General features: G+C 39.9%; 2 protein-coding genes across 4 annotated transcripts in view; both read right to left on the bottom strand.

Moving 5' to 3' along the window:
* Positions 1–26740, bottom strand: part of Mcph1 (microcephalin 1) — a 401136-nt gene that overhangs the window by 184703 nt on the left and 189693 nt on the right. The window lies entirely within an intron of this gene.
* The window catches only part of LOC116070722, a 54267-nt gene that overhangs the window by 14441 nt on the left and 13086 nt on the right, over positions 1–26740 (bottom strand). Inside the window, exons 2-18 of the mRNA XM_031342171.1 lie at positions 24901–25110; positions 23021–23148; positions 22500–22609; positions 22110–22306; positions 21468–21710; positions 20636–20916; positions 19855–20067; positions 19053–19155; positions 18567–18760; positions 17884–17977; positions 16823–16965; positions 8472–8664; positions 7456–7583; positions 6401–6510; positions 6028–6224; positions 3482–3727; positions 1956–2236 (exon numbers count right to left, since the gene is read on the bottom strand). Of these exons, the coding sequence (XP_031198031.1) occupies positions 1956–2236; positions 3482–3727; positions 6028–6224; positions 6401–6510; positions 7456–7583; positions 8472–8664; positions 16823–16965; positions 17884–17977; positions 18567–18760; positions 19053–19155; positions 19855–20067; positions 20636–20916; positions 21468–21710; positions 22110–22306; positions 22500–22609; positions 23021–23148; positions 24901–25090 (3051 nt within the window). The 5' untranslated portion in view covers positions 25091–25110. The remainder of the gene's footprint in view (positions 1–1955; positions 2237–3481; positions 3728–6027; positions 6225–6400; positions 6511–7455; positions 7584–8471; positions 8665–16822; positions 16966–17883; positions 17978–18566; positions 18761–19052; positions 19156–19854; positions 20068–20635; positions 20917–21467; positions 21711–22109; positions 22307–22499; positions 22610–23020; positions 23149–24900; positions 25111–26740) is intronic.

The raw sequence follows: 26740 nt of genomic DNA, 5'->3' as shown, positions 1-26740 counted from the left end.
TTTTTTGAGTTTTTCAAGACAGGGTTTCTCTGTATAGCTCTAGCTGTCCTGGACCAGGCTGGCCTCAAACTCAGAAATCTACCTTCCTCTGCCTCTCAAGTGCTGGGATTAAAGGCATGTACCACCACTGCCTGGCATCAAACAACTTTTATAATACTCATTTTTATTGTTACAATACTTTATAAATTTTAAAGAATATGACAAAATACACAAAAGACTAAAAGCAAAATTAGTCTTCTATAGTTGATTGTAGAGAAGAAAAACCAGAGAAATTAAAAACAGAGAAAGATACCCTGTGCTGAGTTCTGGAAAACAAGGAAGCATGCTGAGTGACTTCTGGAAACCTGTTCTTTCCTTGGCCTCAAGTTCAGTAGCACACAGTAGGGATCACTGGCAGTGGACTCTGGTGCAGTTTGCTTACTAAGATGCATGGTTTTCTTAGCACTGAAAATGAGTTCAACATACAACCTGCTTGGCCTGAGCTTCTCTGGAGATTGAGCTTTGGGATGGGTGAAAATCTCTGCCCAGCAAACCCAGCTCTCAGTTCTGAGCAGGGATTTTGTTGAACAGAAAATTGAGTGCCTTGTGAATTCCTTTAATGAGAATAAAGGGTGTAACATTAGACAAATTTGAGTTCCTTTTTTCTTTTTGTTTTTGTTTGTTTGTTTGTTTGTTTGTTCTGTGTAGCCCCAGCTGTCCTGGAACTCACTCTGTAGACCAGGATGGCCTTGAACTCAGAAATTCGCCTGCCTCTGCCTCCCAAGTGCTGGGATTATAGGCATGCGCCACCACTGCCCAGCTAAATTTGAGTTCCTTTAACTTCACACCTATTTATACTTGTAAATGACAATGCAGCTGCCTTGCTCACTGTGGATGATGTTTGTAAATTTTAGAATCATCAAAGATAGAGTAAAACAGAAACATTATGGACAGTGTCTCTGGGCATCAGAATGATGCCTCTGCCTCACAGTGCATCATCCAGAATAAATGGACATTAATCCTGGGCAGCATCACTTTACAGCATGGACTGACTTCAAAAGATGGAATTTGCTGACCAAAAATGACTGTCATAATCTTAAAAGCTTCAGTGTGCCAACTCCATGAAAGATAAATGAACTCATTAATTTATAGTGACACTTTAAAAAAAATAACAGTTTGTCAGTTCTGAGATTGACAGATATTGTATTACTATTTGGAAAACTGATAAGAAAATAAACATTTAATATTCCTAGTGGTTCATATATAAACTTTGTCAAAAGATTTTTTAAAACAAAGTGATATTTACTTAACCATAGGAACCTGCCAAAGTCACTTTTCTACAGTTGATTATAGACAAGAAAACCCACAGAGATGAGATGTAAGGGAAGGGCAGAATGCCCTCCGACACACCAAATAAAAGTATTCTAGAGCCTCTAACAAAGACCCAAGTCCATCTGGCACTGGATTTAAGGTTGGAATATACTGAGCAGAGACCCATATACCCAATGCTGCACCTGACTTGACAAACTGTGACTTATAAGTACCTATTTTTAAAGACATTAACCATATATCAACTTCTTCTATAGCAACAAAAGTGAACTTGAACTATAGAGATGGCTCAGCAGTCAAGAACAATGACTGCTCTTCCAGTGGTCCAAGGCTCAGTTCCCAGCATCCACATGGCAGCTTACAACCAAATGTAATTCCAAATACAAGAGATCTAATATATCCTTCTAGCCTTCATGGGCACCACATACCTATGGTACACAGGCAAGACACCTTTATATTTTATTAAAAAATATTACAAATGAAAATTACCTCATTGAGAGAAAAGTGAAGTTATGTTGAAGAACTCATTACCAATAAGAACCCCAGGCTCCTTTATTATAAGGATGCAGCTTAGAATCAAACAGCAGAGTTGTAGCTGTATGGCACAAGGGTGGGCATCAGTAAGAATAAATGCTAAGGTACATCACCACCAGCCTCTTCTGGAACTCCCGCTCATCATCCTTGAAGGAGTGCTCCATGAAGACAGCTATGGCTTCCTTCTCACAGGCTGCATGCTCATCCAGCAGCTCCTGGAGCGTGGCTGTGGGGAGCCTCACTCGATGGGCCATCTGCTCACTGTAGTGCTCAGCTGCCTTCTGCACTGCTGTGGAATTCTCACATTGGGCCAGTGTTTTTACTGCATTCTCCAAGCAAGGTACTGTCCCAGTGTTGATGGCATCCACGTAGGTCTGCACTAGATTCCCCAGTCCTAGGCAAACATCACATGGAGTGCACATTGGAAATTTTTCACTCCCTATTTTACAAGATGTGGTGGCCTACATCCTCAAAAGCTCCACGGTACTGAATACACTCTTCTATTTTCTTCCCGTTATCTTCCTCCTTGTCATCATCCTCATGCTCCTTCTATGAACCCATTTGTGTAAAATCCACAATTGTTTTTCTTATGTGTTTGCTTTTATTGTTCTTCACCCCACTTCAAAATTAAATTAATGACTAAAGCAGCTTGTTCAAAAGATTCCTAGCATGCTTTCTCAGGAAAATGAATGAAGCAGCCTATTGTGTAGAATGAATTCTTTAATTTCTGACTCCATTTCCAAATGAAAATGTGGAGCCTTTGTCTAAGAAAGTCAAGAGTTTTGAGGCAGTAAAACAGGTTAATCTGGCATGGACCTATCTTCGCATGGGCTACTGTACAGTTCCCATGTCCAAAAGTCTGCTCAGTATGGAAGATTAAGTTCAAATTTGTTTCTCACTCATTCACTAACCATGCACTCAAGGCCTGCTGTTTCTTTTCTGACTGATGTAAATTGACTGAAATTTTTGGTTGGCTGGGTGATGGGCTGTGACACTGAGGATTGACCCTATGACCTGATATGACACCCACAGCTCTACATTTATCAATTTTATCTATTTATTAATTAATGTGCTTTTGTGATTCTAGCATTAAGCCACTGGCCTATCTTGCAGGCTGAGTAAGTAAACTTCCTTTGAGCTATTTCCCAGCCCTGTTTTATATCTATTTGCCAACTTATGTAATTGGCATGTTAGTTATTTCTTCTGGTTTTGGAGACTGAGCCAGGGCCTCCACCCACTATAAGCACTTGCTGCTCTGATGAACTCAGCTCCCCATTCTTCAGCCTGTTTATTAGCCTCAGACAATTTTAGCCTTGGCTAGCATCAAGCTTTGGATCCCCACTACCTCAGACTCCTACATGGCTGGGATTCCAGATGTATACCAAAACATCCAACGTAAAACAAAGTTTACATCTCTCTTGTGAAACCATTAACTTTCATGACTTATTACTATGCAGGCTTCACTCTTTCCTAAGTAAAGAGATGTAAATAAAGAAATGGGGATTTCCATGTATGACACAGACTTTGGCATTCCCACATTCCTGTATGGCAAAGAAAAATACTGGCTATTCTAGCCAAGAACCCCAACTTCATTCTCTATTGACCCGGAGAAGACATAAGCTTTGGAAAAGTGACTCACGACTCCCAGTGACCAGGATCCCCTCTCCAAGTCTCTTGCCAGTTGCATGGGTGAAGATATGAGAACTAAAGGCCTTCAGTTGCTCCTGAAATTTAGGGTTCAGTTGGCTTTCTGGGATACTCTCAATCTTGGCTAAGAGTTGTGGGTCACTCACTGGCCAGTCAAAGACAAAACACTTCCTCCTGGGGAAGAACTTCCTGATGCATTCCCTGGGCCAGTTGGATGTCTCCGTTCGGGGATCCTGCCCTGAGGAAGAAAAGAGAAACAGATAGTCATATGTGTACATATGTACACAGGTGTACATAGAGATGTACAAACAGATGTACATAGGTGTACATGGTAGGGTAAAAGAAAAGAAGTCATGGTTTGAGAGGGGGAAGTTGGTTGTTTGTATGGTTAGTTGGCTTTAGTTTTCATACAAGGATTTAAGACTAATCTAGGTTGGCCCAGGACTCACTATGTAACCAAGGATGACCTATAACTCCTGATCCTTCTACCACCATCTGCTTAGTATCAAACTAAAGGTATATGTTAGCAAACATAGATTAGAAAGTATTGGACACCAATCCTATGGTCTTCCATATCTTAGGCAAGCACTTCATCCACTGAGTATAAATATGAATATATAGCAATATTACATTTTATCTTATATATAATTTTATATAGCTTAATTGGGTTAATTTATTGAAATATATTTGTTTTTCTACACTGTATTCTAGTTAGAGTTTCCCTTCCTCCATCTGCTCCCAGATACTCTGCATTTCCCCACTCTCACAAATCCACACTCTTCCTTTTCCTCTCTCATTAGAAAACAAACTGACTTATGATAATAATAATAATGATAATAATGATTATTATAATGATAAAATATAAAGAAACAAACTAGAATGGAACAAACCAAGCAAACAGAAAAAAAATCAGAGAAAAGACACATGAAACACATACAAACACTAAAACATACACAGAAGATCAATACAGAATATTGGGGACCATAATATATATAAGCCAAAGATTTGTAATATTAAAAGATTGGGGACCAAAATATATACAAGGCAAAGATTTGTAATGTTAAAAGATTCATAGACAAAGCATTGTAAGGCTTTCAAAACAACCGAGAGTACATTTTGTGTTGGCCATGCACTGCTGGACATGGGCATTTTTATTTATTGTTGAAGATTATCATATACAAGGCTGCAGGATAACATTCACACCTTTTAAAAACTGATGGCCCATATTTCTTTGCAAATTAGGCTTGAACCACGGAAATGTCTATGCAGATATCTGAATCTAGAATTATTGCTAGTTTTAAAGCATTCTAATCTTGGATGTGGTTTTGGATAATAAGTGACTTTTTTATTTATTTTTTATTTTTATTTTTTGGTTTTTATTTTTTATTATATATTTTCTTTATTTACATTTCAAATGCTATCTCCTTTCCCGATTTCCCCTCTGGGAGGGGGAGGGGGAAACTCTGCCCCCCCCCCACACACACACACAATCTACCCTCTCCCACTTCCTGGCCCTGGCATTCCCCTACACTGGAGTATAGAATAAGTGACTTTTTTATTAGATGATTACTGAATTAGTGCCTTGTTGACTGAAAGTGAAATTTAAATCTACATTATTCTCAGTTTTATGTAGAAATTGATAAGAGGAAAAAACTAGGAAGAAAATTCATGACAATACCACTATGACACTAAAATGAGTTTTAAAATAGGAAGCTATTTTATAGTACAAATGTCCAAAGAACACCCTAAAGGTACCACTACTTTTAAGTCTTATGTGAAGATGAGCCACTTCTCTTCAAACTCACAGGTCAGGACTTTATAGAAATTGACAACAGTCGGTCCTGCTTATCCTCAACCAATAGCTTCAAAATGCTTGCTAACTACAGGAATGGAAAGAAATGAAGGGGTGAAAGAAAATTGGAGTTTCTCTGAAAGTTTCCTAAGTGACATAGCTGTGTAGATAGAACACATTGAAACTATTACTTGAAATTATAACAAAAACCTGTGTTGAGAAGGAAGCCGTAATGGAGATGGTAACATGCTGTTCTGATGGGCTTTAGATAGATTGAAAAGGCAAAAAAGTATAAGTTGAGGAGATAGTTTTATTTGCATTTATTTAAAAAATTATGGAGAATATATTTATACGAGTTTGAGAAAGCTGTATTTCTACTTTGGAACAATTAGACTAAGTATGTGAAATAGATTATTTCAACCGGCAGCTTTTTGTTGAGATTTTGTGTCTAACAAATAGGAGTCTAGTTGTTTTCATCAACAAAAGCAGAGGTCAAGGGAGCAGAGAGGAGTGCTTAGTTTTCCAGACTTTTACTCTTTTCTCATTTGATGCTAAGGTACATTGTGGGTAAAGTACAAGTTGACTGCTCTTCTTGAGATTAAACTCCTAGCCTTAAGCATTTTCATCCAACTCGCAGTTCCCACTTCTACAGACTTCAGTCTAGCCTCAAATGCCCATGCTACTCCAGACATGACCCACCCACCCCCCATATTACGATACTCTGTACCCAGTTCAAGCTCTGATACCTGGAACCAGCTTCAAGGCATTCTCCAGGTACTGATCTTCTGTGATGCAGTGGCCATCCAACTTCAGCTCCAGAGTGAAGTCCCGGACAGTCCAGATAAAGTCTGGAAAGAAGCCTATGAACTCTCCAGCATCTTCTATCCCATCAGATCTTGGGGAGGACTTTGCTCTGATGAGCTCTGTGAGTTTTGTCACATAACCAGGACCCAGTTAAAGAAAAGGAACCCCAAATCATAATTCCTTTATTGAAAAAGTAAGCATAAACCTTTTGTTTTTCTGTCCTATCTGATGTGCCAGTAGCAACTCAGTCACACCAAACTCTCATTCCTCAAAGTTCCTCAGCAGAAGATAGAACCTTGGCTCTTTGAAGGATACTGCAGCTTCTCCAGGGCATCGTTGTTGATGGTACTCATGTTATTGTAAACAAAAGTGCTGCTCAGAAGCACGGCCAGGGCGAAGATCCAGGCATCATTCCTAGGGTCACCCTAGAAGGCACACAGGTAAGGATCTTGGGAGCTAGCTAACTCTTTCCTTAATTCTCATTTAAAGCTCATCCAGATCATTGTTCACTTGAGCCTTCACCTATTATTTCAAGTAATCTATTAGGAACAGGTTGTAAGGGCATGAACACACATTTCAGCTTTAACTATTGCATTAAGATTTGTTGTTACTACTGTTATGCTATTGTGATAATAGAATTTTAATGGTATTATCTTAAAGCATTTTCTTTCTTTTGTTTAAATTTTATCATGGCATGGATGAACATATTACATATTGTAAAACCTAGGCTGGTATCTGGAGAAAAGTTAGATATTCAATTGCAGGTGCTAGCAACTATTCAGTCAGCATATATTTGACTCCTGTCCATGTGCTTGACACAACTGAGATCATCAATTATATCCAATTAATGACAACAAGCAGTCATTTATGTCAACTAGATATTTTATGTGTCTTTATACATCACTGAAAGTAATGAGAATGGTAAATTTATAAGATTCATTCAACATACGTGAGCTTTTCTGTTAATGGATAAGAGAACTGTGAGACCTTGGCATATCAAATTGAATATAGGTATAAAAGTTAGAAAAAGAGCACTGGCTAAGTGTGGGAGCCTACTGCTAACTGTTAAGAACTTGGTGGAATAAGGTCATGATGGATTAATGCTATCAACCACCATGCCAGCATCTTCTAGATAAAAACACCATTTTACACTGCCCCGAGGAAATCCTTCCAGTCAGCATACAGGAAATTTGTTTGCTACTACAGAGGGTAAAAGATTGAATGGTGAATTCTGGGGCAAGATGACAAAGGATCTAAAAATAAAGCTATCTTGTTTATATAAATTGTACTAATGTCTAAATTATAGCATAAACAGAAATTATTATTTATTATATATTATTTATTATGTATTATTTCACTTGATAACTCACCTTTTCTACATCACCAAGACCCTCAGTGTCTAGAAGGATCAGGGTGTGATTTGGCTTTGTTGGGTGAGGCACACACCACATCCAGATGCCCTTGGTTTGAGACTGTACTGTGGATCCCAGAGGGAAGCCTGAAGAGAAGAAGAGAATATATATATATATATATATATATATAAAGCTTATAGACTAGGCAACTAAGGAAGTTCAAAAATTTCAGCATGGCAGAACATCCCACGTTAAAATAGTGTTGTCTCCATGTCATCATAAACATTTGGCTTCATTTAACATAAATATCAAGAACCAAGAAGTCAGACATATGGACAATGCCAAATAAGGGTCCAAAGTGGAAATGAAAGATCATCTTCTGAGTCAAAGGAAGTAAAGAACGCTTTGATGACAAGAATGAGTCTGAACAAACAGGCTTTAAAGACTGAGAAGAGTGAAGACAGGAAGATCAATTCAACGTCATCTTCAATTTCATAGTGAGTTCTAGGCCACCCTAGGACACTTGCAGCCTGACTCAAGAAAGACATGTATCTGTAAATCAATGGGTAAATTAAAATTTCAAATAAAATAGAAGATGGGTGACTTGAAAAATATAAAAGTAAGAAGGAGTAGACAAGGAATTGAAAGAATAGAATTTTACTTTAATAATTGGTAAATGAGGTATGGGGTATTCATGGTACAATGTTGAGTGCAGAAGGATTCTCATATTTTAAATAACAAAGTCCCCTTACTGTGATAGACACATTCCACACAGAAACCAAAGCATTTTTCAGAATAGAGGAGATGCAGCTACAGAAGTCAAGTAAGAAAAGATGAAATTGCATTGTGTAGGATCCTGAGGAGCAGCATGAGCTATTTTCTTAACAGAAGTAAAAGAAGAAAAAGGATTGGATGCCTGTGACTAACTCAAGGTTAAGAAGATGGGATGGCTTTCCCATATGTGGCTCTAGCACAAGTAAGAACCTGAATCATGAGGAGAGGGAGCATTGGCCTCCATCCAGAAAAACACTCACCATGGTTCTGACCAGCCAGGCAGTTCATCAGGTAGGATTTTCCTGTGCGGTACATCCCCACAATGGCCACCACGACCACAGGCTGAGAAATATTGTTAAGAATATGGATGGCTTTTGGATTCACCAACAGCTGCTTGTTCTTATTTTCTACCAGACATATGGGGGCCTTCATAGTTCCCAGTGCTATGGCAACCTGTCAAAACAAAGACACTGTCAGTTCAATAATGCATTCAGAAGGAATTTCAAATGGGAGTTATGCAAGGCCTATACATCATAGCTTCTTGCTTGTGACCCTGGACTAGTTTCCTTGGCCTCCATCCAATCATAGTGACATAAACTGCACATTAAAACAATATTTTCCTTTTCTATACATAGAATCAAGCATCCAAATGTTTGGTAAGAGGGCAGGGTAGTGCGCTCTATGGAACTTCAGGAGTGAACGCTTGTCCCTGAGTTCCAGCTGACTCAAGCTTCTCTTGGTATTTGTCATTTCACTGACATTTCCTGCCCTCTTTCTCTGACTTCTGACTTTTTTCACATTTCCTTGGGCTTTTGCTAATTGACAATTAGACAATTAGACAACATGCCCATCAGAAAGAAGTCCAACATGGTTTCGTTTTATCAGGTATAATTTAGCTATGCAATTTCTTTGAAAATGAATCTGATGATGACATCATGGGAAACTAGATTCTGGTCTAAGATGGGACCCCATATTTGGAATACTGAAAAGTAGTCATTATTTTCTTTCTTGAAGAGTAGTCTAGGTTAGAATGAGCAATCCCGTGATGCTGTTTTAGACTTGGTAAATTGAAGTATCAGAATTTCTGTTGAACTGTGCACTTTGGTCCTATGAAGTTCATATTTGCCTCAAATGCAAAGAATATCCACTGCATTCTAACTAGTGTGGCATTAGCTCCATTTCTAAACATAAACATGCTTGCATAAATTATAAATCTAAATCTGTCTAAACCATCATCTCAAGTCCTGCTGATTCAATGTTTCCAGAACCCCCACAAGTCTTCTGTGTACACACTAGGGATCTATACCATAACCTAAAGAAGATGCACCATCAAGGCCAGCCTGGTCTACAGAGTGAGTTCCAGGACTGCCAGGGCTATACAGAGAAACCCTGTCTCCAAAAAACAAAATACAAAAAGCAAACAAAAAAAAAGAAGATGCACCGATGGCTTTTTATGACTATCCCACCTTGGCTTTGGTTTTGTGCAGAAGTCCCAGAGATTATCTATGTTTCACATGCCCAATCTCTCAACACAAGTTCTCTATCCATGCACTTGGCTTTCTCTACATTGTACCTTTCCCAAAGGGGAATTTCCTAACTGTGGCACCCTTTGCAATCTGTATGGGCCAGTCAAAAGTGTCCAACTGGTTCCTATGTAATGTCTTCCCTACCACGTTTTCTCTACACAGCAAAGAAAAACCAGACTTCACCTTCAAGTCACCCCAGATAAGATCCAAATTCATCCTTTGCAAATGTCTCTCTCCTACATGAATGTCAAATCAACTCAGCCAAGTTTTCTACCACTGCATGAAAAGACTATTTGCCAATTCTAGTCACCTGCTCCTCACTCTCTCCTGTGCCTTAACAAAAGTCTATTTTCTATTCCTTTTCTCATCTCCATTTAATTAGTGATGAGGTATGTACTCCTTAGGATAATAATAGGTGCTTTCTTTGACATCCTCCTCACTTGCTTCTGAGCCCTCACCAGAATATTTAGTGTCCATATTTTTTACCAACATTCCCTTTAAAAAACAACTTTCTACTGTGCCTCTTAAAATTCTTCTAGTTTCTGGCCATTAAGAACATCTATTTATTTCTATGAGTCTAAGTGCTCATTATGACACCATGCCATACTTCAGTGGTTAAATCTTATTAATTTCTAAGTCTATCTCAACAAAGTGCCCAATAAAGTGGCTTGAAATGCAGAAATTTACTTCCTCCTATCAATCATATTCAAAATCCTATGTAGGAAGTGGTGTGCCTCTCAGGGACTTAAGGTAACATTACTCCTTACCTCTTCATGCTTTGGGGTCTCTAGCTTCAGGTCTATTGTGTCTCTTCCTCTCCCTTTACTCTTTACTGTTAGTATTGACATTGCTAGCACCATTTTTCTCGGTTTTATTTTTCTGTGTTAAATCACTCTTTTGCTCTTTCTGATACAGACACTTGTTATTGGATAAAAACCTCACCTTAAAAGTCCAAGATGACACCATCTTTAAATAGCTATAAATGTTCAAACATATCACAGCACATGAATACCACATGTGTGCTGGGCTCCACAGAACTAAACTTCAGTCCATACCCAAGTCTCCAGTGCCCCATTTTCCTACAATTTCTAGTTAATTAATGTATCTGTATGTATGCCTTGTTGTTCATTATCATACTGATCCTGAGAAGGGACCTAAAGATTAATTTTTTAAAGATTTATTTATTTTATATATGTGAATACACTGTAGCTGTCTTCATACACACCAGAAGATGGTATCAGATCCCCTTACTGATGGATATGAGCCTCCATGTAGTTGCTGGGAATTGAACTCAGGACCTCTGGAAGAGTAGTCAGTGCTCTTAACTACTGAGCCATCTCCTCAGCCCCAAGATTAATTTTTTAATTGCCTCTTTATTGTAGATGGGAAAAAAGCCATATAACAATAGGCTAAATGACTTGTTAGAGACTTTACAGTCCATAAATGGAGAAATTTGATTTGAAGAATTATTTATTTTTACTATACTTATCTACTATACAAACTTACCTATCAAAAATTTCCTTTCTCTCATAATATTTTCATATGACAAATTTGTTGAGAGAAAAGTTTTTAGGCCTCTTTATTGCCCAGTTATAGAAGTACTTTGACTACTGTAATCTCCATAGAAACTGTTTCTCTGCTCTCATATAAATTCTGAAATATTTTCAGAATGTAAAGGCCTTTTTAGCACATGTGTATCTTGGAGAAATTTGGTTCACTATGTATCATGTAAGAGACACATCAGCCAATCCTATCTATTCTTGGCTTGCTTATTTATTACATGTCTGGTGATCATAATGCCATGGTCAAAGTCAATATAGAATTCCAAATGAACTGGGGATATTTGCCAACTAGGATCTGGCTTGCTCTTTGTCAGTAATACTGCCTGCAGGACACTGTAGTTTAAACATTTGATAGTCCATTTGCCTTTTCAGGGGGTGTACTTGGATCTGCTTCACAACGGGGACATCTTACTATTCTAATTTTGCTTAGCTCTCTTTTTTCATGATAACCCATGGTTGAGAATAAGCCCCATCACGTGCATTCCATCCATGAGATGAAAGGAAAGGGAAATAATTTGTGTCCTCCCATGAAGAGCATATATTGGGTGAATTTTTCTGGACACGTTTCTACTCATACACCATTTGCAAGAATTAGGTCTCATAGACAGTCCTCTCAAAATGCTGAGCTAGGCATTCTATTACACACAGAGAAAGATAGAATTGGTACAGAAATACAAACATCAGTCTATGACAAGTTAGTCATGAATGTCTCATGGAATATTGTAAAAAGGAGACAATATGTAATTTTCATATATGCATAAATAAATGCCACTATATGTATATAAATAAATATACAGGAATTGAGAGAGTCTAAAGAGACTGAGAGACAAACAGGATAAATTGAGTAAAGATGATACAGAAGTTAAACTGATAGAAAATAGAATATTCAACAGCTGACCAAGATTGAAATGTGTGTTGGGGGGGTGCGGAGGCATTTAGAATGACTCCAAGTTGCTTTCCTGAATGATTCAGTAGTTGTTACTCAGACAAGCCAGGGCACTGGAGTTGGTGATGGAAAGTCCCTCCAATTCACAGGCCAGTTTCACTGTCACTAAACTTTGCAGTACGAGCTGACCCTTGAGCCCCACATTAACTTAAGACTGCATTTGTTTAATGTCTAGGATTTGTTGAGAATCAAATTAATTCCATCTTACCTCTAGTCACCATAAAAATATGCTGCTTCATTCTGAGAGAGAAAGCTAAAGAAAGGGGAGGCGGAGGAAGCAAATGATAAGAGAGAGAGAGAGAGAGAGGGAGGGAGGGAGGGGGAGAGAGAGAGAGAACTGCTATATGCAGGGCACAGTTCTAGGTGTTCAGAATCTAGTTATGAGCAAAATAGAGGCAAATCGTTGTCTTGTGCCATAAAGATCTCACTGCCATAACAGTGATACCTTAAATATATATGTGAATAAACATCATATATAACTATAAAATAAAATATACATTTGTGAGCTTGTTTGGTGTATTTTCAATCTTTTTTTACTAAATACATGTATATGTGCACATAAAAACAAGCATTGAATAGGGAAATGGAATGTTTGATATTGAAATTATATATCATAAAAACTATATTAGATGACTATTGTTGCATGTGATTATAAAAAACAACCCATGCTAATGCTGGCTATTCACCAGCAACGCAGTCTCCCCTCCCCAACTGGGAGCTGTAAGCTGCGGTCTTCTCAGGTACCCACTGTTAAGGTTACTCACATTTCCTAAGCCATCTTTCCCTGTGCCTTGCCTGCCTAGACTGGTGGCCGCCAGCTCTAACCCCCTAACCCCTTATAATTAAGACTCCAGAGGCTTGTAATTTATCAGTCATATTTGTAACCTCCAAAATGCCCACACAAAGAACTTAAAACTCAATTGATATTGACACAAGCTGCCCACCTAGATTAGACAAATATGTCCTATATTATTCTATTGCTCTTCCATGATATGCATAGCTACCTGTGACTATTTCAGGCCACATGGATCCAGTTCATCATCTTACTTTGTCCTTCACTATCTTTCTCCCCTCTCTCTGCATCTCTGTCCCCTCTCTAAAACTTTTAGCCCTGCCTTATTTTTCCATTGCCTAATCACAGGCTCCAGCCTTACATTTCACTTTACCTCAGCTGCTTACAGACAGCAACCTACAGACTGTACCCTGCCATTTATATTCTGAGGCCCTGATACTCAGTGTGGATGGGAGCACTTCCCAGATCATCAGCCTTAGATGACATTGAACTGGAGGAGTTCTGATGATTAGTATCCTTATATGAAAACAGAGACCAGAGCTTTCTGCAGCACCATATGAAGACATGGGAAGAACACAGCAGTCTGTGAACCAAGATGGGTGACCTAACCAGACACTGACTCTCACAAGACCTTGATTATGGACTCCTTGCCCATGTGAGGTACAAGAAGAATATTTTACCCCCTCCCAGTCTATGGTATGTTGCCATAGCATCCAGAGATACCCGAGACATGTAGCTAGAGTTGGCCTTGTTGAGAGTAAGGCAGACTGGAGTCAGTTGGTGACTTTGAAATAGTACAGAGAAGGGGGCCAGCAGTTAGGCTAGCATGGAGGAGAGTAACTGTAAAGTAGGGAATGAGAGATGATAAGGAAGATGCTGGGGGTTTATTTCTGGTAGACCAAAAATCCTGTGCTTGGTCTCCAGCCCAAGGGGAAAGGATGAATGGAGCTCACAGTGGTACAGAATAGACTGCCAGAGAGCTCAGACACAGCATAGCTTAATTAGATCAAGACTGTTGTGACTGGCCCTGGTGCTGTTTGTATTTTGATGCTAATTCCACTTCCCCAAGAAGGGCTGCCTGGGATGAGGAGCCCTGGGATGGGATGAAGTCACTACTCAGGTGACTTCAGGTGAACCTTCTCCTAATGAATAAAGAGTTCTAAGAACCAATCACTGGGCGAGGAGTAGGCAGGACTTCCAGGTAGAAGAGGGGAAGAGAAGAGGCAGGAAAAGATGTCTTGCTTTTTGACAGGAGTCGGGGAGCTTGGGGAACAAATATGTAGCTAACAAGAGGCCCCCGGTTTAGATTAGCATGGATTGCTGTTTTAGTATTTCACACTACAATGCATATGTTTATTTTGTTTCTAGGCTGTCAGAAAAGAGTTGGCAGTGAGATGATTGAGATCTCAACCAAGATATGATGGTCCCATGTCTGAATCACAATTAATTGTTGATTGCTTTCATCCTTGTGAGAGGCATGCTTAAGGACACAAACAGGCTGAGGGCACCAAAGGCTTTTTCTGTCCCTGTGTCCTAAAGCAGCACTTAAGCAGCAATGAACATGTTTTCCTGTGGCTTCCAGCCTTTCCACAGATGTACAGTATAGTTGATGAAGTATTCTTGAAGCTTGAGAAGGGCAGTCACACCACGAGATAAAACTAAGCTTTTAGGCACAGGTGAGCCTTTTCATGGGAGGACAGCATGCTCACCATTCCTGGGTCACCTAAGCCCAGTTTTTCAGCTGATTGTTTGCCCTGTTATTATTTATTTGTTTGTCTTGTCAACCCGTCACATGCTAGAGTTATCTGAGAAGGGGAAACCACAATTGAGCAAATGCCTGTGTAAGATTACCTATGGGTAAGCCTGTGGAGCATTTTCTGAATTAGCAGTTGATAAACAGGTGGTCCTGGAGTGTTTAAGAAAGCAAGCTGACACATATGTAGCAGAAGATGGCCTTGTCAGACATCAGTGGGCGGAGAGGCCGTTGGTCCTGGGAAGGCTTGATGCCCCAGTGTAGGGGAATGCCAGGGTGGGGAGGTGGGAGTGGGTGGGTGGATGGGTGAGTGATCACCCTCATAAAAGCAAGGGGGAAGATGGGATAGGGAGTTTGTGGAGGGGAAACCAAGAAAGGGGATAACATTTGAAATGTAAATAAATACGATAACCAATAAAACTTAAAAAGAAAAGAAAAGAAAAGAAAGGAAAGCAAGCAGGCCGAGCAAGTCATGGAGCACGGCAGTAACACTTTTTCATGGTCTCCATTTCAGTTCCTGCCTCCAGGTTCCTAACTCCTCAAGTTCCTTTCCTAACTCCCCTCCATAATGGAGTATGATCTGAGAGATGTAAGCTGAAATAAACCCCTTTTGTCCAAGCTGCTCCTTGTTGCAGCATTTTCTCTGTCCAATCACCTTAGGGCAATGACAGGCCTGGGATTGGACAGGAATAGAGAGGTGGAGCTAGTATTGGAGGAGGAGAAAGGTCGGGAACAGGAGGAAAAAGTTTTTCATTGTGGAGTCAGATGATGAGGACAAGTCAGACGCCGCGGTTATAATGAGGCTAAGGTTTTTACAAAGTTAAATTAATTCGGTCAAAATATTGTCTCTATTATTTGATTCTGAAATTATTGTATTGGCAACTTGTAAATTGTGATCTTATTATTATATAAACCTGATTAAAGCCTTAAGAATCATGTTTGGAATACAGGAAGAACAATCCACAAACCACAAGGAACTCAAGAAGAAGGAATACCAAAAGGTGGACATTTCATTCCTTCTTAAAAGGGGGAACCAAATACCCACAGAAGGAGTTGCAGAGATTAACTACGGAGCAGAGACTGAAGGAAGGGCAAGCCAGCCTAAATATAGCTATCTCCTGAGAGGCTCTGACAGTACCTGACTAATACAGATGTAGAGGCTCACAGCCATCCATTGAACTGGGGACAGGGTCCTTAAAGAAGGAGTTAAAGAAAGGACCTATGGAGCTGAGGGTTTTGCAGCCCCTTAGGACGAACAACAATATGAACTAACTAGTACCCTCAGAGCTCCCAGGGTCTCAACCAACAATAAAGGACTGCACATGGATGGGTCTGATTGTTCTGGCAGCATGTGTATAGTAGAGGATTGCAAATTCGATCTTCAGTAGGAGGAGAGAACCTCAGCCCTGTGAAGGTTCTGTGCCCCAGTGTAGGGGAATGCCAGGGAATAAGTGGGAGAGGGTGGGGTGGCAGGCATGGAGAGGGGGGAGGCAACAGGGGTTTGTTTTTGTTGTTTCTGTTTGTTTGTTTTTTGGAGGGGAAACTGAGAAAGGAGAAATTTACATGTAAATAAAGAAAATATCTAATATAAAAAAAAAAAAAGAGAAAATCATGCATTACTTACCAGGTACTAAGCGATAGCTAGATGAATGATTGTGGGGGTGTGTAAAGCATTGCATGTGAGCCAGATGTTGTAGCTTGCTGGGAGAAAATAACAAGAACCTGCGGGAACTTAGTGTTGAGGCCGGATGGTTACAGGCACAAGAATGTGGCAAGGTGGGAAAGGGAGTTTTCGGGGTGGATTCATTTCTTATTAATTCTCGCAAAAGCTCCTGGTCATGGTGTTTTATCACAGCAATAGAAATCCTAAGACAAGGCTGTAGAGCATTAATCGCCCTTCTACTTCCTTAGAGATACTGCATAGATTATTCAACATCAGATCAGCCTACTTCCCAGTCATGGGGTCAGCATGCTGTGTTAATGTTTATGTGTTCTTTGCCTAGTCTGTGCAAATCTTGTGGGATGGAATACCTGGCATTCAGGAGACACTTTCTTCTCCTCAGGTAATTGCTTCCCTTGTTCCTGATGACTTTCTCCTCTCTGTGCCGTTTTGTTCTCATCCATAGGGTACATATCCTCCAACATTTTCACGGCAGCCTTGGCAGACTCAGCTTCTTCATGTACCATTGAGAAGGAAAATGAATGATATAATTAATGTAGCATTACTGTGCCAGTGCCTTTCTGCTACTGTTGCTATTTCATAGAGGAAATTCTATCACCCTAATTTTTCACCCAAAAAATCCCACTGCTGTTGACTGTTGACTGCATTTATGCCTTACTCAAGAATGCTTACATGAATTATAGAACACCTTTGAGATGTGTGTGTGTGTGTGTGTTACTATACGTTGAACAACAGAAAGCAATGGTAGGTAGCCAAAGGGCTTTTATATTCAGCAGATGCTAATCCTTGACTTCTAACCCTTTTGCTGCTGTCCAGATGTGAGAATCCTTCCAGCAGTGGATTATTGGCTACATACCATGCATCCTTGACCCAACTGAGAATTTATATAGTCTATAATTAAAGCCAGATTAGTGTCCTAACTGGTGGAAGATGAGGACTTCCATCTCATGACCATTGATGACAGAGCAGGTGCAATCCTGAGCTGCACCTGAAGACATTGCTCAGCCCATCTGATTCACTTTGTATGTGAGACACTCCAGTGACATCCCAAGGTTCTGGGGAAAAGCTCTGGACTGAAGCTGTCTAGAGCATGGTATGCATAAGGAAGGAAGTCAGACTCTGGCAGGTAAGTGCCTGTTTTCAATGGCATCTCGAGTATAAAACTGAAAGTGCATTTCAACTGGAGATGGAATTTCGCCAAAGGTTCTGTGTGTAGTAACACATTTTCTTCCTACCTGAGCTTCATGTTTATAAACTTAATGGATGAAGATATAGGCAAGCATCAAGAGTTTGTTTACTGGCAATCATCTGATACCCTCAAGTTGCTCTTGAATCTGTGCCCTGGCACAACTGTAGAGGAGAAAACTCTGTTTGGGGATGCATGAACTATAATAAGATGTAGGCCAAGTACCTTTTTCCCTGTTTCTTTTCTCCATAAGCTGAATCTCATTCTGCAGCTTTATACTCTCTTCTTTCAACCCCTCTTTGAGCAGTCGTTCCTGTTCCTAAGAAGAAATTTGAGTAAAAAAGCTTCAAGAATAACAAGATGAATGTAATTTTTAGTTGCCTTTCTAAGATAGGCTGGGTCCATTGTAACTTCTCTTTTATCTAGAACTCCCTCTTATGGGCTCCATCATTTAACACACACATGTATGTACAAACACACATGCAGACACAGAGGGGCGGGCGTGCTGTGGAGAAAGGGGAAGAGAGGAAGAGAGAGAGGGAGGAAGGAAGGAAGGAAGGAAGGAAGGAAGGAAGGAAGGAAGGAAGGAAGGAAGGAAGGACAGAAGAAAAGCCAACCTGAACCTGCCTTTGGTGCTACAACTGCCAAGGGAAATCACCACCGTTATTATCAAGGCACAGACAAGAAAGCCTTGAGTCCCTCAGATAAACAGCCCTGCAGAATTGCAAGATCTTAGGTGTTCTAATGGTTCAGGCAGGATGGGTTTCTGCAATGTTTAATGAAGTGGATTTCATTTGGATTAATAGATCATGAAATTAAAGGAGATTACAGTGTTCTGTGAAATTTAGCCCCGCGCTGTGCCTTCAGCTAAGGACAGTGAGTGATGAAGCTGAGAGACAGCTCAATACCTGCAGTTTAAGGGTCAGAATCCTCTCTTGCTCCTCCACTAACTGAGCTCTCTCCCTCTCCATCTCCTCAGTCAACTGCTTCACTCGCTCCTGGTGATACCTCTCTTTCTCCTTCATCATCTGTTCATGCTGCTTTTCCATTTCCTCCAACATTTTTACAGTAGCCTGTGCAGAGTCAACTTTCGCTCGTTCCGCTGAAGAGGAAAAAGGAAGAAAAGTAAATCCCTTTTCATTATCATCTCTCTCCTTGAGAAGAAGGGGGACCTCTGAAAAGTGAGCTGTGGGACTTTATAGAGGGAATCATAACAGGACTGTTTGTTCTTTGAGGAAACCATGATGTTGATGAGCGCATCTGCCAAATTCAGCAATGGCTTCAGAGGTCATGGCAACCTTGGTCTTCTTCTCTGGTTTAATGACGATTGATTTAGTGGCAAATGTTGAAACTTTTAAGAGAGAGTAAATAGAGTTTCCTGGGTCAATTCTCACCTTCGATCTCCTTTTGCTTTACTGTGAGAGCCTGGTCTCTTTGTAGAAGTGCCTCAGCCATGGTTGCATTGGACTGCAAATATTCCTGCAGAATCTTTTCAGCCTTAGGGTCCCAAGAACACAAGTTAACAGAAGGACATGGAGCAAGGGCTTGTCTTTGTCTGTCTCTGCTCTCCTTTAGTACTGGAGCTCGTCTCCTTATCACACCTGCCACCAAAGCAATTGTCAAACCTTCTAGAAGATCTTATAAGAAATTATAGGGACATGGAAACAGAGTTGCTGCCCTTCAAATGGAGAACCATGTCCATTATTGGAGACGCTAGAACTGTGGTTCCATGAGGCCTAAAGATTATTAAGAATGATGACATCATGAAGAAAGCAAATAAGAGCTATGTAAACAGACCAAAAGAGTGAACTGAAGGCAGGGTAACACCTGACAAGGAGGGATGACCTTGTTTGCACTCTTGGATCCTGCTTCCCTTCAAGCTAGCTTGAAGGCTAATCTTATAAAGTATCATTTCTACTTAAGCAACTACCATTGCACTTCTGTCCTCTGCAAAACAAATATCCAGCTGTAACCCAGAATGAGTTGCCTCATAACCCATGTTATTTAAATGCACTGCCTTTGATAAGCCCTTGCCATTAATAGACTCCCTTCATAGTTTGTTGATGAGCTCAGAAGCCAAGTGCTGCTCTTATAAAACCCCACATCCATGAGTAATTGCATCTGCTCATGATGGTGTTCCAAGAGGGCAAACTACATTTATAAATGGCCTGTCAGCATTAATAGATAAGGCTTTACCTGTATCCCCTTCTTGGGTTCCTGAAGATACTTTTTCTTCAGTTCCTCTCTCTTCCAAACAAAGAGAAGATATCCTCCTGGCTGAGAATAGGTGCCCTTTGTCACTGCTTCTTCTAGTGGGCTGAAGATGTCCCGAAGTAACTCTGAGCAACGAGCTGATGAAACGTTGATGTTCTCATTACAGATGCCAGTCCACTTCTTTTCTAGCTGGGCCTTTAATCAAAAACCAGAAAGCAAGACAGAGTAACAGGAATCTTAATTCTACCCCAGAACCTGAAGCAATTCTCTATGAAGAGCCTCATCTTTTCTCTCACCCTGGGCTTTCTCATGAAGCCCTCTCTCCATCTGAAGGGTGTTTAGTATGGCCACTGCTACTTTTACAGCACATGATTGAAATAGGTTCAACTCAAAGCAGATAAGTCATCACTGTAAAGAGAATGTATGTGATAAATACATTTTCACATACACGATACCTGGGCCTGGCCAGGTATCGTTGCTTTTGTTTAGTTTGATAGTAAACCAGTATGATGACAGGAGACAGCTTATGAGCTTGGGGCCTCCAATCATCTCCTACATCTGTGTGTTTAGAATGATACTGTAAGTTTGTATATTTCAAAAGCTTTGGAGTTTGAATTCATGATGAGAAAGTTCTTTGTATTGATTATCAAAAGATGACTGTCACCATCTATTAACAAGCGCTTCTCAAAACACGTGTCCAACATTTCCACATAGATTTCTGAATTTCGGAGTCCCTGTCTATTTAAACTTGACATAAATTTACCAATAAATCTTTTCTAAATGAATGGTCTTCATCTTTGAAGGAACTTCTGAAGAAGATTTCTATGGCCTCTCTCTCACAGGTCCTGTGCAGGTCCAGCAGCTCCTGGAGGGTCTCTGTGGGCAGCTGCACCCTCTGACTCATCTGTTGGTCATAGTGGCTGATGGCCTTTTGCACTGCTGCCGAGTTCTCTATTTGAGCCAAAGCCAGGACTGCATTCTCCATGCAGGGGAGATCCCCGCTGCTGATGGCACTGATATATGTGATCACCAGTTTCTCTAGTCCTACATTTAGAAAACGATGATGATATTTCTTTTAGGATGAAGTAGTCCTCATGTTTTGAAGTTCTGAGCATGTCCATAATTAATATGACCTTCAATAGCACAAATACCAACCAGAAGCCTGCTAGCAATAGCATACTTCCAATTTTGCCAAGTTCAATATTGTCCAGAGGAATGTTAAGGTAAACAAAATGTTTTGCATCTGTGACTCTCAGTATCCATAGGTACTAGCCTTATATAGCATTTATCTCTCAAAATATGGGCATGGGCATTGAATTTATACTTTTAAAATATCAACTTACATTTAAACTAAATAGTCACATATGTGTCTTTAGATGGCAATTCTACATTAGCCAGGAAAGGATACGGATAGAATCTCTTTGCTTTGATATAAATAAACTTTTCAAAGAGTGAATTTTCTTACATCAAAATTTAAATATTACTTGAGGATATCGGGAATTTGGGGAAAAAATACTGTCAAAAGTGAAGCAGGTGGTTGTTATTTAGCACCAAACTCTCTAAAGCTTTCAGTAAGGACTGGGCAGAAGACTCACGAGCTCCATTGACTTTGATGCCTCCTGAGAGTGTTTTAGTCTTAGAAGAGCTGAAGATGAAGGAACAGAAGTCAGCTGCCTGTTGCAAAAATTCAGGATCTAACTCCTTCTCTTGCAGGCTCTCCAGCTCAGAGAGCTTCTTCCACTCAGTGGGCGGATAAAAGACAAAGCATTTCTTCCTGGGGAAGAACTTTCGAATACAGAGTCGCGGTAGGTTGTACTTTTTATCTTCCTCACTGGTACCTACAGAAAGTAAATATAGATATAGATAGATAGATAGATAGATAGATAGATAGATAGATAGATAGATAGAGATGGAGTTAGAGATAAAACTATAGCCACACAGCTAGAATTATGTTCATGTGCAGCTTATGAGATTCTCCTAATAAAAGTTCTTTCTGCTCCAAGTTTTTGGCAGTGTGCATCTCTACATGGCCTAAGAAAGAGATTAAAACACTCTGATCACAGAATGAATGTGCCTCCAACACCAGGGAACACTATAATTAAAATTAACATATTGAGACAGATACCAGGAACTACATTTAAAATAATCTGGGAATGAAAAGTAAAATAGGGACTATCAGGACATGGAAAAAGTGCCTGGTATTCTCCTGCCTATTTTCCAATAAACAATCCAGGTACCTTGCTTAAGCTTTAGGGAATTCTCCAGGTACTCATCTGCTGTGAGCATTTGTCCATCTGCTTCCAGCTTTACAGTCATATCTCTTAGAGTCCACACAAAGTCAGGGAAGAAGCTCACAAACTCAGCTGAAGACTCAACTCCATTGCTATGAGGTGAGGATGTTGTTCTGATCCGATCTGTCAGCTCTGTCACATATCCAAGAAGCTAAGGAAGAATGGATGAACAGGGTCCAAATCTTCAACGCTGACCTCATCTAATCCCACACCCTGAGTTGCTTTCTTCTGACTCAATTATCAACTGGATGTGTGTGTGGTGTGTGTGTGTGTGTGTGTGTGTGTGTGTGTGTGTGTGTGTGTGTGTATTTATGCTCTGTGCTACAAAGAGGATACTGCAGTTGGTCCATGGCCTGCTGGTTGATGGCTCCCATGCTGTTGTAGACAAAGGTGCTGCTTAGAAGAATAGCCAGGGCAAAGATCCAGCAGTCATTCTGGTTGTCACCCTGGAAGTCAGAACACACATGTGTCAGGAGTATGTTTGTCCATGAAACTTTCCAGATCAACTACAACAAAAGTATGATCACAGAGAGTGTTTTAGAAGAATTAGAAAAATATATGTAATATTTATGACCTATGCAAGACATCCACATTCAAATAAAAGTTTGCAAAGATTTTGGCAATTTTATGTTTATTTTTGTTTATGATTCTTATTAATACCACTCGCCTGTTGCTCTGTGACCACGGTGTATTAAACACATTGCTTCTCTATGATCCATCTTGTAAAATTTTTCCTCAACTCTGGTAGCTAAACTTAGACCACCCCCACTTCAGGAAAATAAAAATGAAATGGCATTAAAAGCTATCTAATGCAAGGGAAGAAGGGATGAATTACAAATTGATCTTTCCATTCTTACTTTCTCCACATCTCCTAGGCCCTCGGTGTCAAGCAGAACTAGGGTACGGCCTGCCTTCCTGGGATGAGGCACACACCACATCCAGATGCCCTTGGTGTGAGACTGCACAGTGGAGCCCAGAGAGAAGCCTACCAAACATAGACGAAAAGAAAATAGTAGCAGTATTTCAAGGAATTGATATAAAATTAGCACACTAAAGACCAGGGCAGATAATTGTAACCAAAGCTTCAACAGTGATATCGCATGCACAAGGCACATGTCTATCAAGCCATGCAGCAAGGTTGCAGAAACAGTAGAAATCCTGTGTGGAAAGCTGTAAAGGTTAAGCATAAATTGAGGTGGAGACCCAGGATGCAGGAAATGACAGGACTGTGGAGCATCCACTAAGAAAACTTTCAGCTCTGAGTGGAGCCAGTCTATATGTAGTACACGGATATGAACCCTCCTCCTATACTGATGCTGGGTGTAGTCCCTGGTCTTTGCCTGGGCTGTACTCTCATTTTGGTGTGGCCTCTCCTTCTGATATTTATCTCTTCAGAATGAGAATTTTTATTTTGCACCATCATGTATTAGAAGCATATAACTGGTATTTTCATTTTCCTGGTGGTCACAATGAAAAGTTTGCCTTGAATCTCAGAAGACACATTGAACTTTTATATGCTATTAGAAGTTTAGACTATGAGAACTCTCAAAATTGAAGTCAATGAATTTTTCATTCTGATATGGCCATGAGCCAGTAGGGCCTAGAGGCAGAATGTTATGGTTTGTGAGTTAAATGTCTCTTTTATATTCGTATGTTTTAATCATTGATTCCCCAGTGAATAGCATCAATTTTTAGAGGCATGGACCTTTGAAAGGTGAAGGTTGGCTGGAAGGAGGCTGGAAGAAGAGGACCTTCGATGGTTCATAGTGACCCTAACGTGGGTGTTGCACAGCTAGTGTGTTGATTCTTCCTTGCTGTAATGAACTGATAGCCCTTTAACTGTCAGTCATAGTAAATCTTTCTTCTTAAAGTTGCTTCACTCAGGTATTTGATCACAGCAGTAAGCAGAATACAACCCAAAATAATTTCATGAACTCAAAAAAAAATTTTTATACCCAAGTTTGTATTAGCATTACTCATAGCAGCCAAAAGTTTTTATGTACAGATAAATAGATAACAAAATTATTATACCCATGTGATTACTGAGCCCTGAAAAGGAAGAAAACTTGATACATGTTCTAGTAATGTTAAATCTTGACACTATCATGCTAAGTGAAAGAAGCTAGTTACAAAGGGACATATAATGAGTCCACTTATTTTATTTTTTCCATTGCAGTTAAATTTATAACCACAGAATATCAGATAATGGTAGGAGATGGGCAACTGATGGATTCTACTTCTCTGTGGGAAATGAGATAGCTCTAGAGATAGATAGGGGTGATGGATACACAAAAATATAAATTTACTTACTAGCACAAAACTGTATATTTGACAATAGTTACAAATTTTGTTATTTTGAAATAATAGAAAAATCTCACACAATGTAGATTACAACTTTTAGATTTAGACACCAGTTTATATAAACATCTTTATAGTGTGTTAAAGTTTATTAGTACATAAATTAGCAATTTGCATTACTGCTTTCATCTAGAAATGGAATGATTTATATTTTTAATAGGAAAACTATGAGCCCTTGTGATGGCAGTATGGAGGCAAGAGGATCATGAGTTCAAAGACAGCTTGAGTTACACAGCAGGACCCTGTCTCAAAGACAAACAACAAATAAACAACCAACTCAACTGTGCCTGACATATTATATTCTTCACATCTTCATGCTAGAAGCTGAAGATGTGATGGACAAGGGGGGACCCAACACAGCTTTGTTGTTGACACTCACCTGTTCTCTTCCCAGCCAGCCTGTTCATCAGGTAGGATTTGCCTGTGCGGTAGAGGCCCACGATCGCCACCACGACCACAGGCTGTGTGATGGCCGACAGGATCTCCAGGGCCTTCTGATTGGCTCTCAGTTGTCCTTTTACATTCTCAATGAGGCACATGGGTTCTGGCATGCAGGTCTCTGGGGCCATTCTTCAGGGTTGTCTCCTGTCTGCAAGACCAAAAGTGGGAGTAATTAGAATTAGTCTTTAGCACCCAGAAGGGAAAGAACTAAAATCCTCCACAGTTTTATATCCATTAATCTAGGTGAGTGAAAGAAAATATGTATTATGTTAAGAAGCTATAGGCTGGGGCGCGGGGGGCAGCACTGGGCCATTGACAGGGTGGCCTGAGAGAGGAGTCAGCAAAATGAGGGTGATAGAGGTATGGTGGTCAGGAGAATCTTACAGCTCTCACTGACTAGCAATCAGATCACATGGTTATTTATATAGGTTTCACAAACACAGACAGACAAAGGAATATCTAGGAAGTATAGACTTTGTGTTTGATTTGTCATTACATGTCCAAGGTTACAAGTTCAGTTACAATTAGAGAGTCCAAGTAGAACAGATTTTATTTTTGCTATCAGCCTTATAACTCCAATTTAAAGAATCTAAAGAATGTCTCCTCTAAAGCCAATACATTCAATGAATGGAAGTCTGCTCTTAGGCTGGCAGTATTTTCAGTTTTAAACCATTCCAAACAGAAAATATCTGAACTGGTGTGTTTTTATGAATAGCAAATACTAATTCCTTATGCTTTTTAATATATTGTCTCATCATCTATGCTATAAAGTAGAAAAAGGAATTCTTCTATTCCTACAGCAATATACCCTGTATGGCCACCTAGCTTTAAGCTACATTTTCACAGGGCTCTAAGCATATTGAAAGGGGGGCCTTGGATCCACAACCAATTTTCCTGACCAGTTATGGTTTGTCAATTGTCTCTGCTTATCCTGCACCAGCTATACTGTTTTTTTGCTTAGGGGCAGATACCCCAAGTAGATTCCTGGAGTTGTAGTCCATTATTTGTGCATATCATGACCTCTAGGGCATAGGAAGCCTTTCAAACAGAGTCAGATAAAGTTAAGTTTATAGCTTTCCTAAGAAAAGAAAAAAACTCAGACATAAAATGAATCATAATGCAGAAAGGCCTTCAAGAATGCAACAAGCAGAGACCAAAACACAAAAGTCAGAGGCAGAGTGACAGCAGTTGCAGCATTCGGCTCAGCTTGCTGGAACTGTGTCAAACAGCTGTGCTAACTTTTCATTGTTCCCAGTGGATACGACTGTGCCAGTTATAACACTGGCACACACTGGCAAATTAAGAAGAATTTTGTTTAAAAGGATGAAGCAATGATTTAACATTCTACTGCCCTCAAATATTCCACGCAGTTTAGCATTGAAATTTTTTCTTATTAAAACCTTTTACTATAAACTTTATGAAATCCAATAACAGCTATCCAGGCAAGATATAACCATTGTTTCAGTGGAGATGTGTAGGCATGGGAATATCCAGCTCCTTTGTGACTAGACTTGAGGTTTGATCCATGAGAGAAAATACATGCCTGGCACTGTGAACTTGATCCAAGGTCCTGGGCTGGAGAGGTCATAATCCCTAGGGCAGAACCTGTCATTGTTGTTCTGCTAAACAGACATGCTGTCAAACTGCCTTCCAAATTTTTATGCTTATTCCATAGATAAGTGCTACTCTTAATCTTAGACAGAGGAGCTTCCTTTTGCAGTAGCTAATACAGAGGTTCATAACTGGAAAAACTGCTTTGAGTAGAGCCATTGATTGTT

This window comes from Mastomys coucha, unplaced genomic scaffold, assembly GCF_008632895.1.
Source record: "Mastomys coucha isolate ucsf_1 unplaced genomic scaffold, UCSF_Mcou_1 pScaffold22, whole genome shotgun sequence".
Taxonomy (NCBI): domain Eukaryota; kingdom Metazoa; phylum Chordata; class Mammalia; order Rodentia; family Muridae; genus Mastomys; species Mastomys coucha.
Note: the sequence above shows the minus strand (reverse complement) of the source record. Positions and strands in the feature narration are given on the sequence as shown.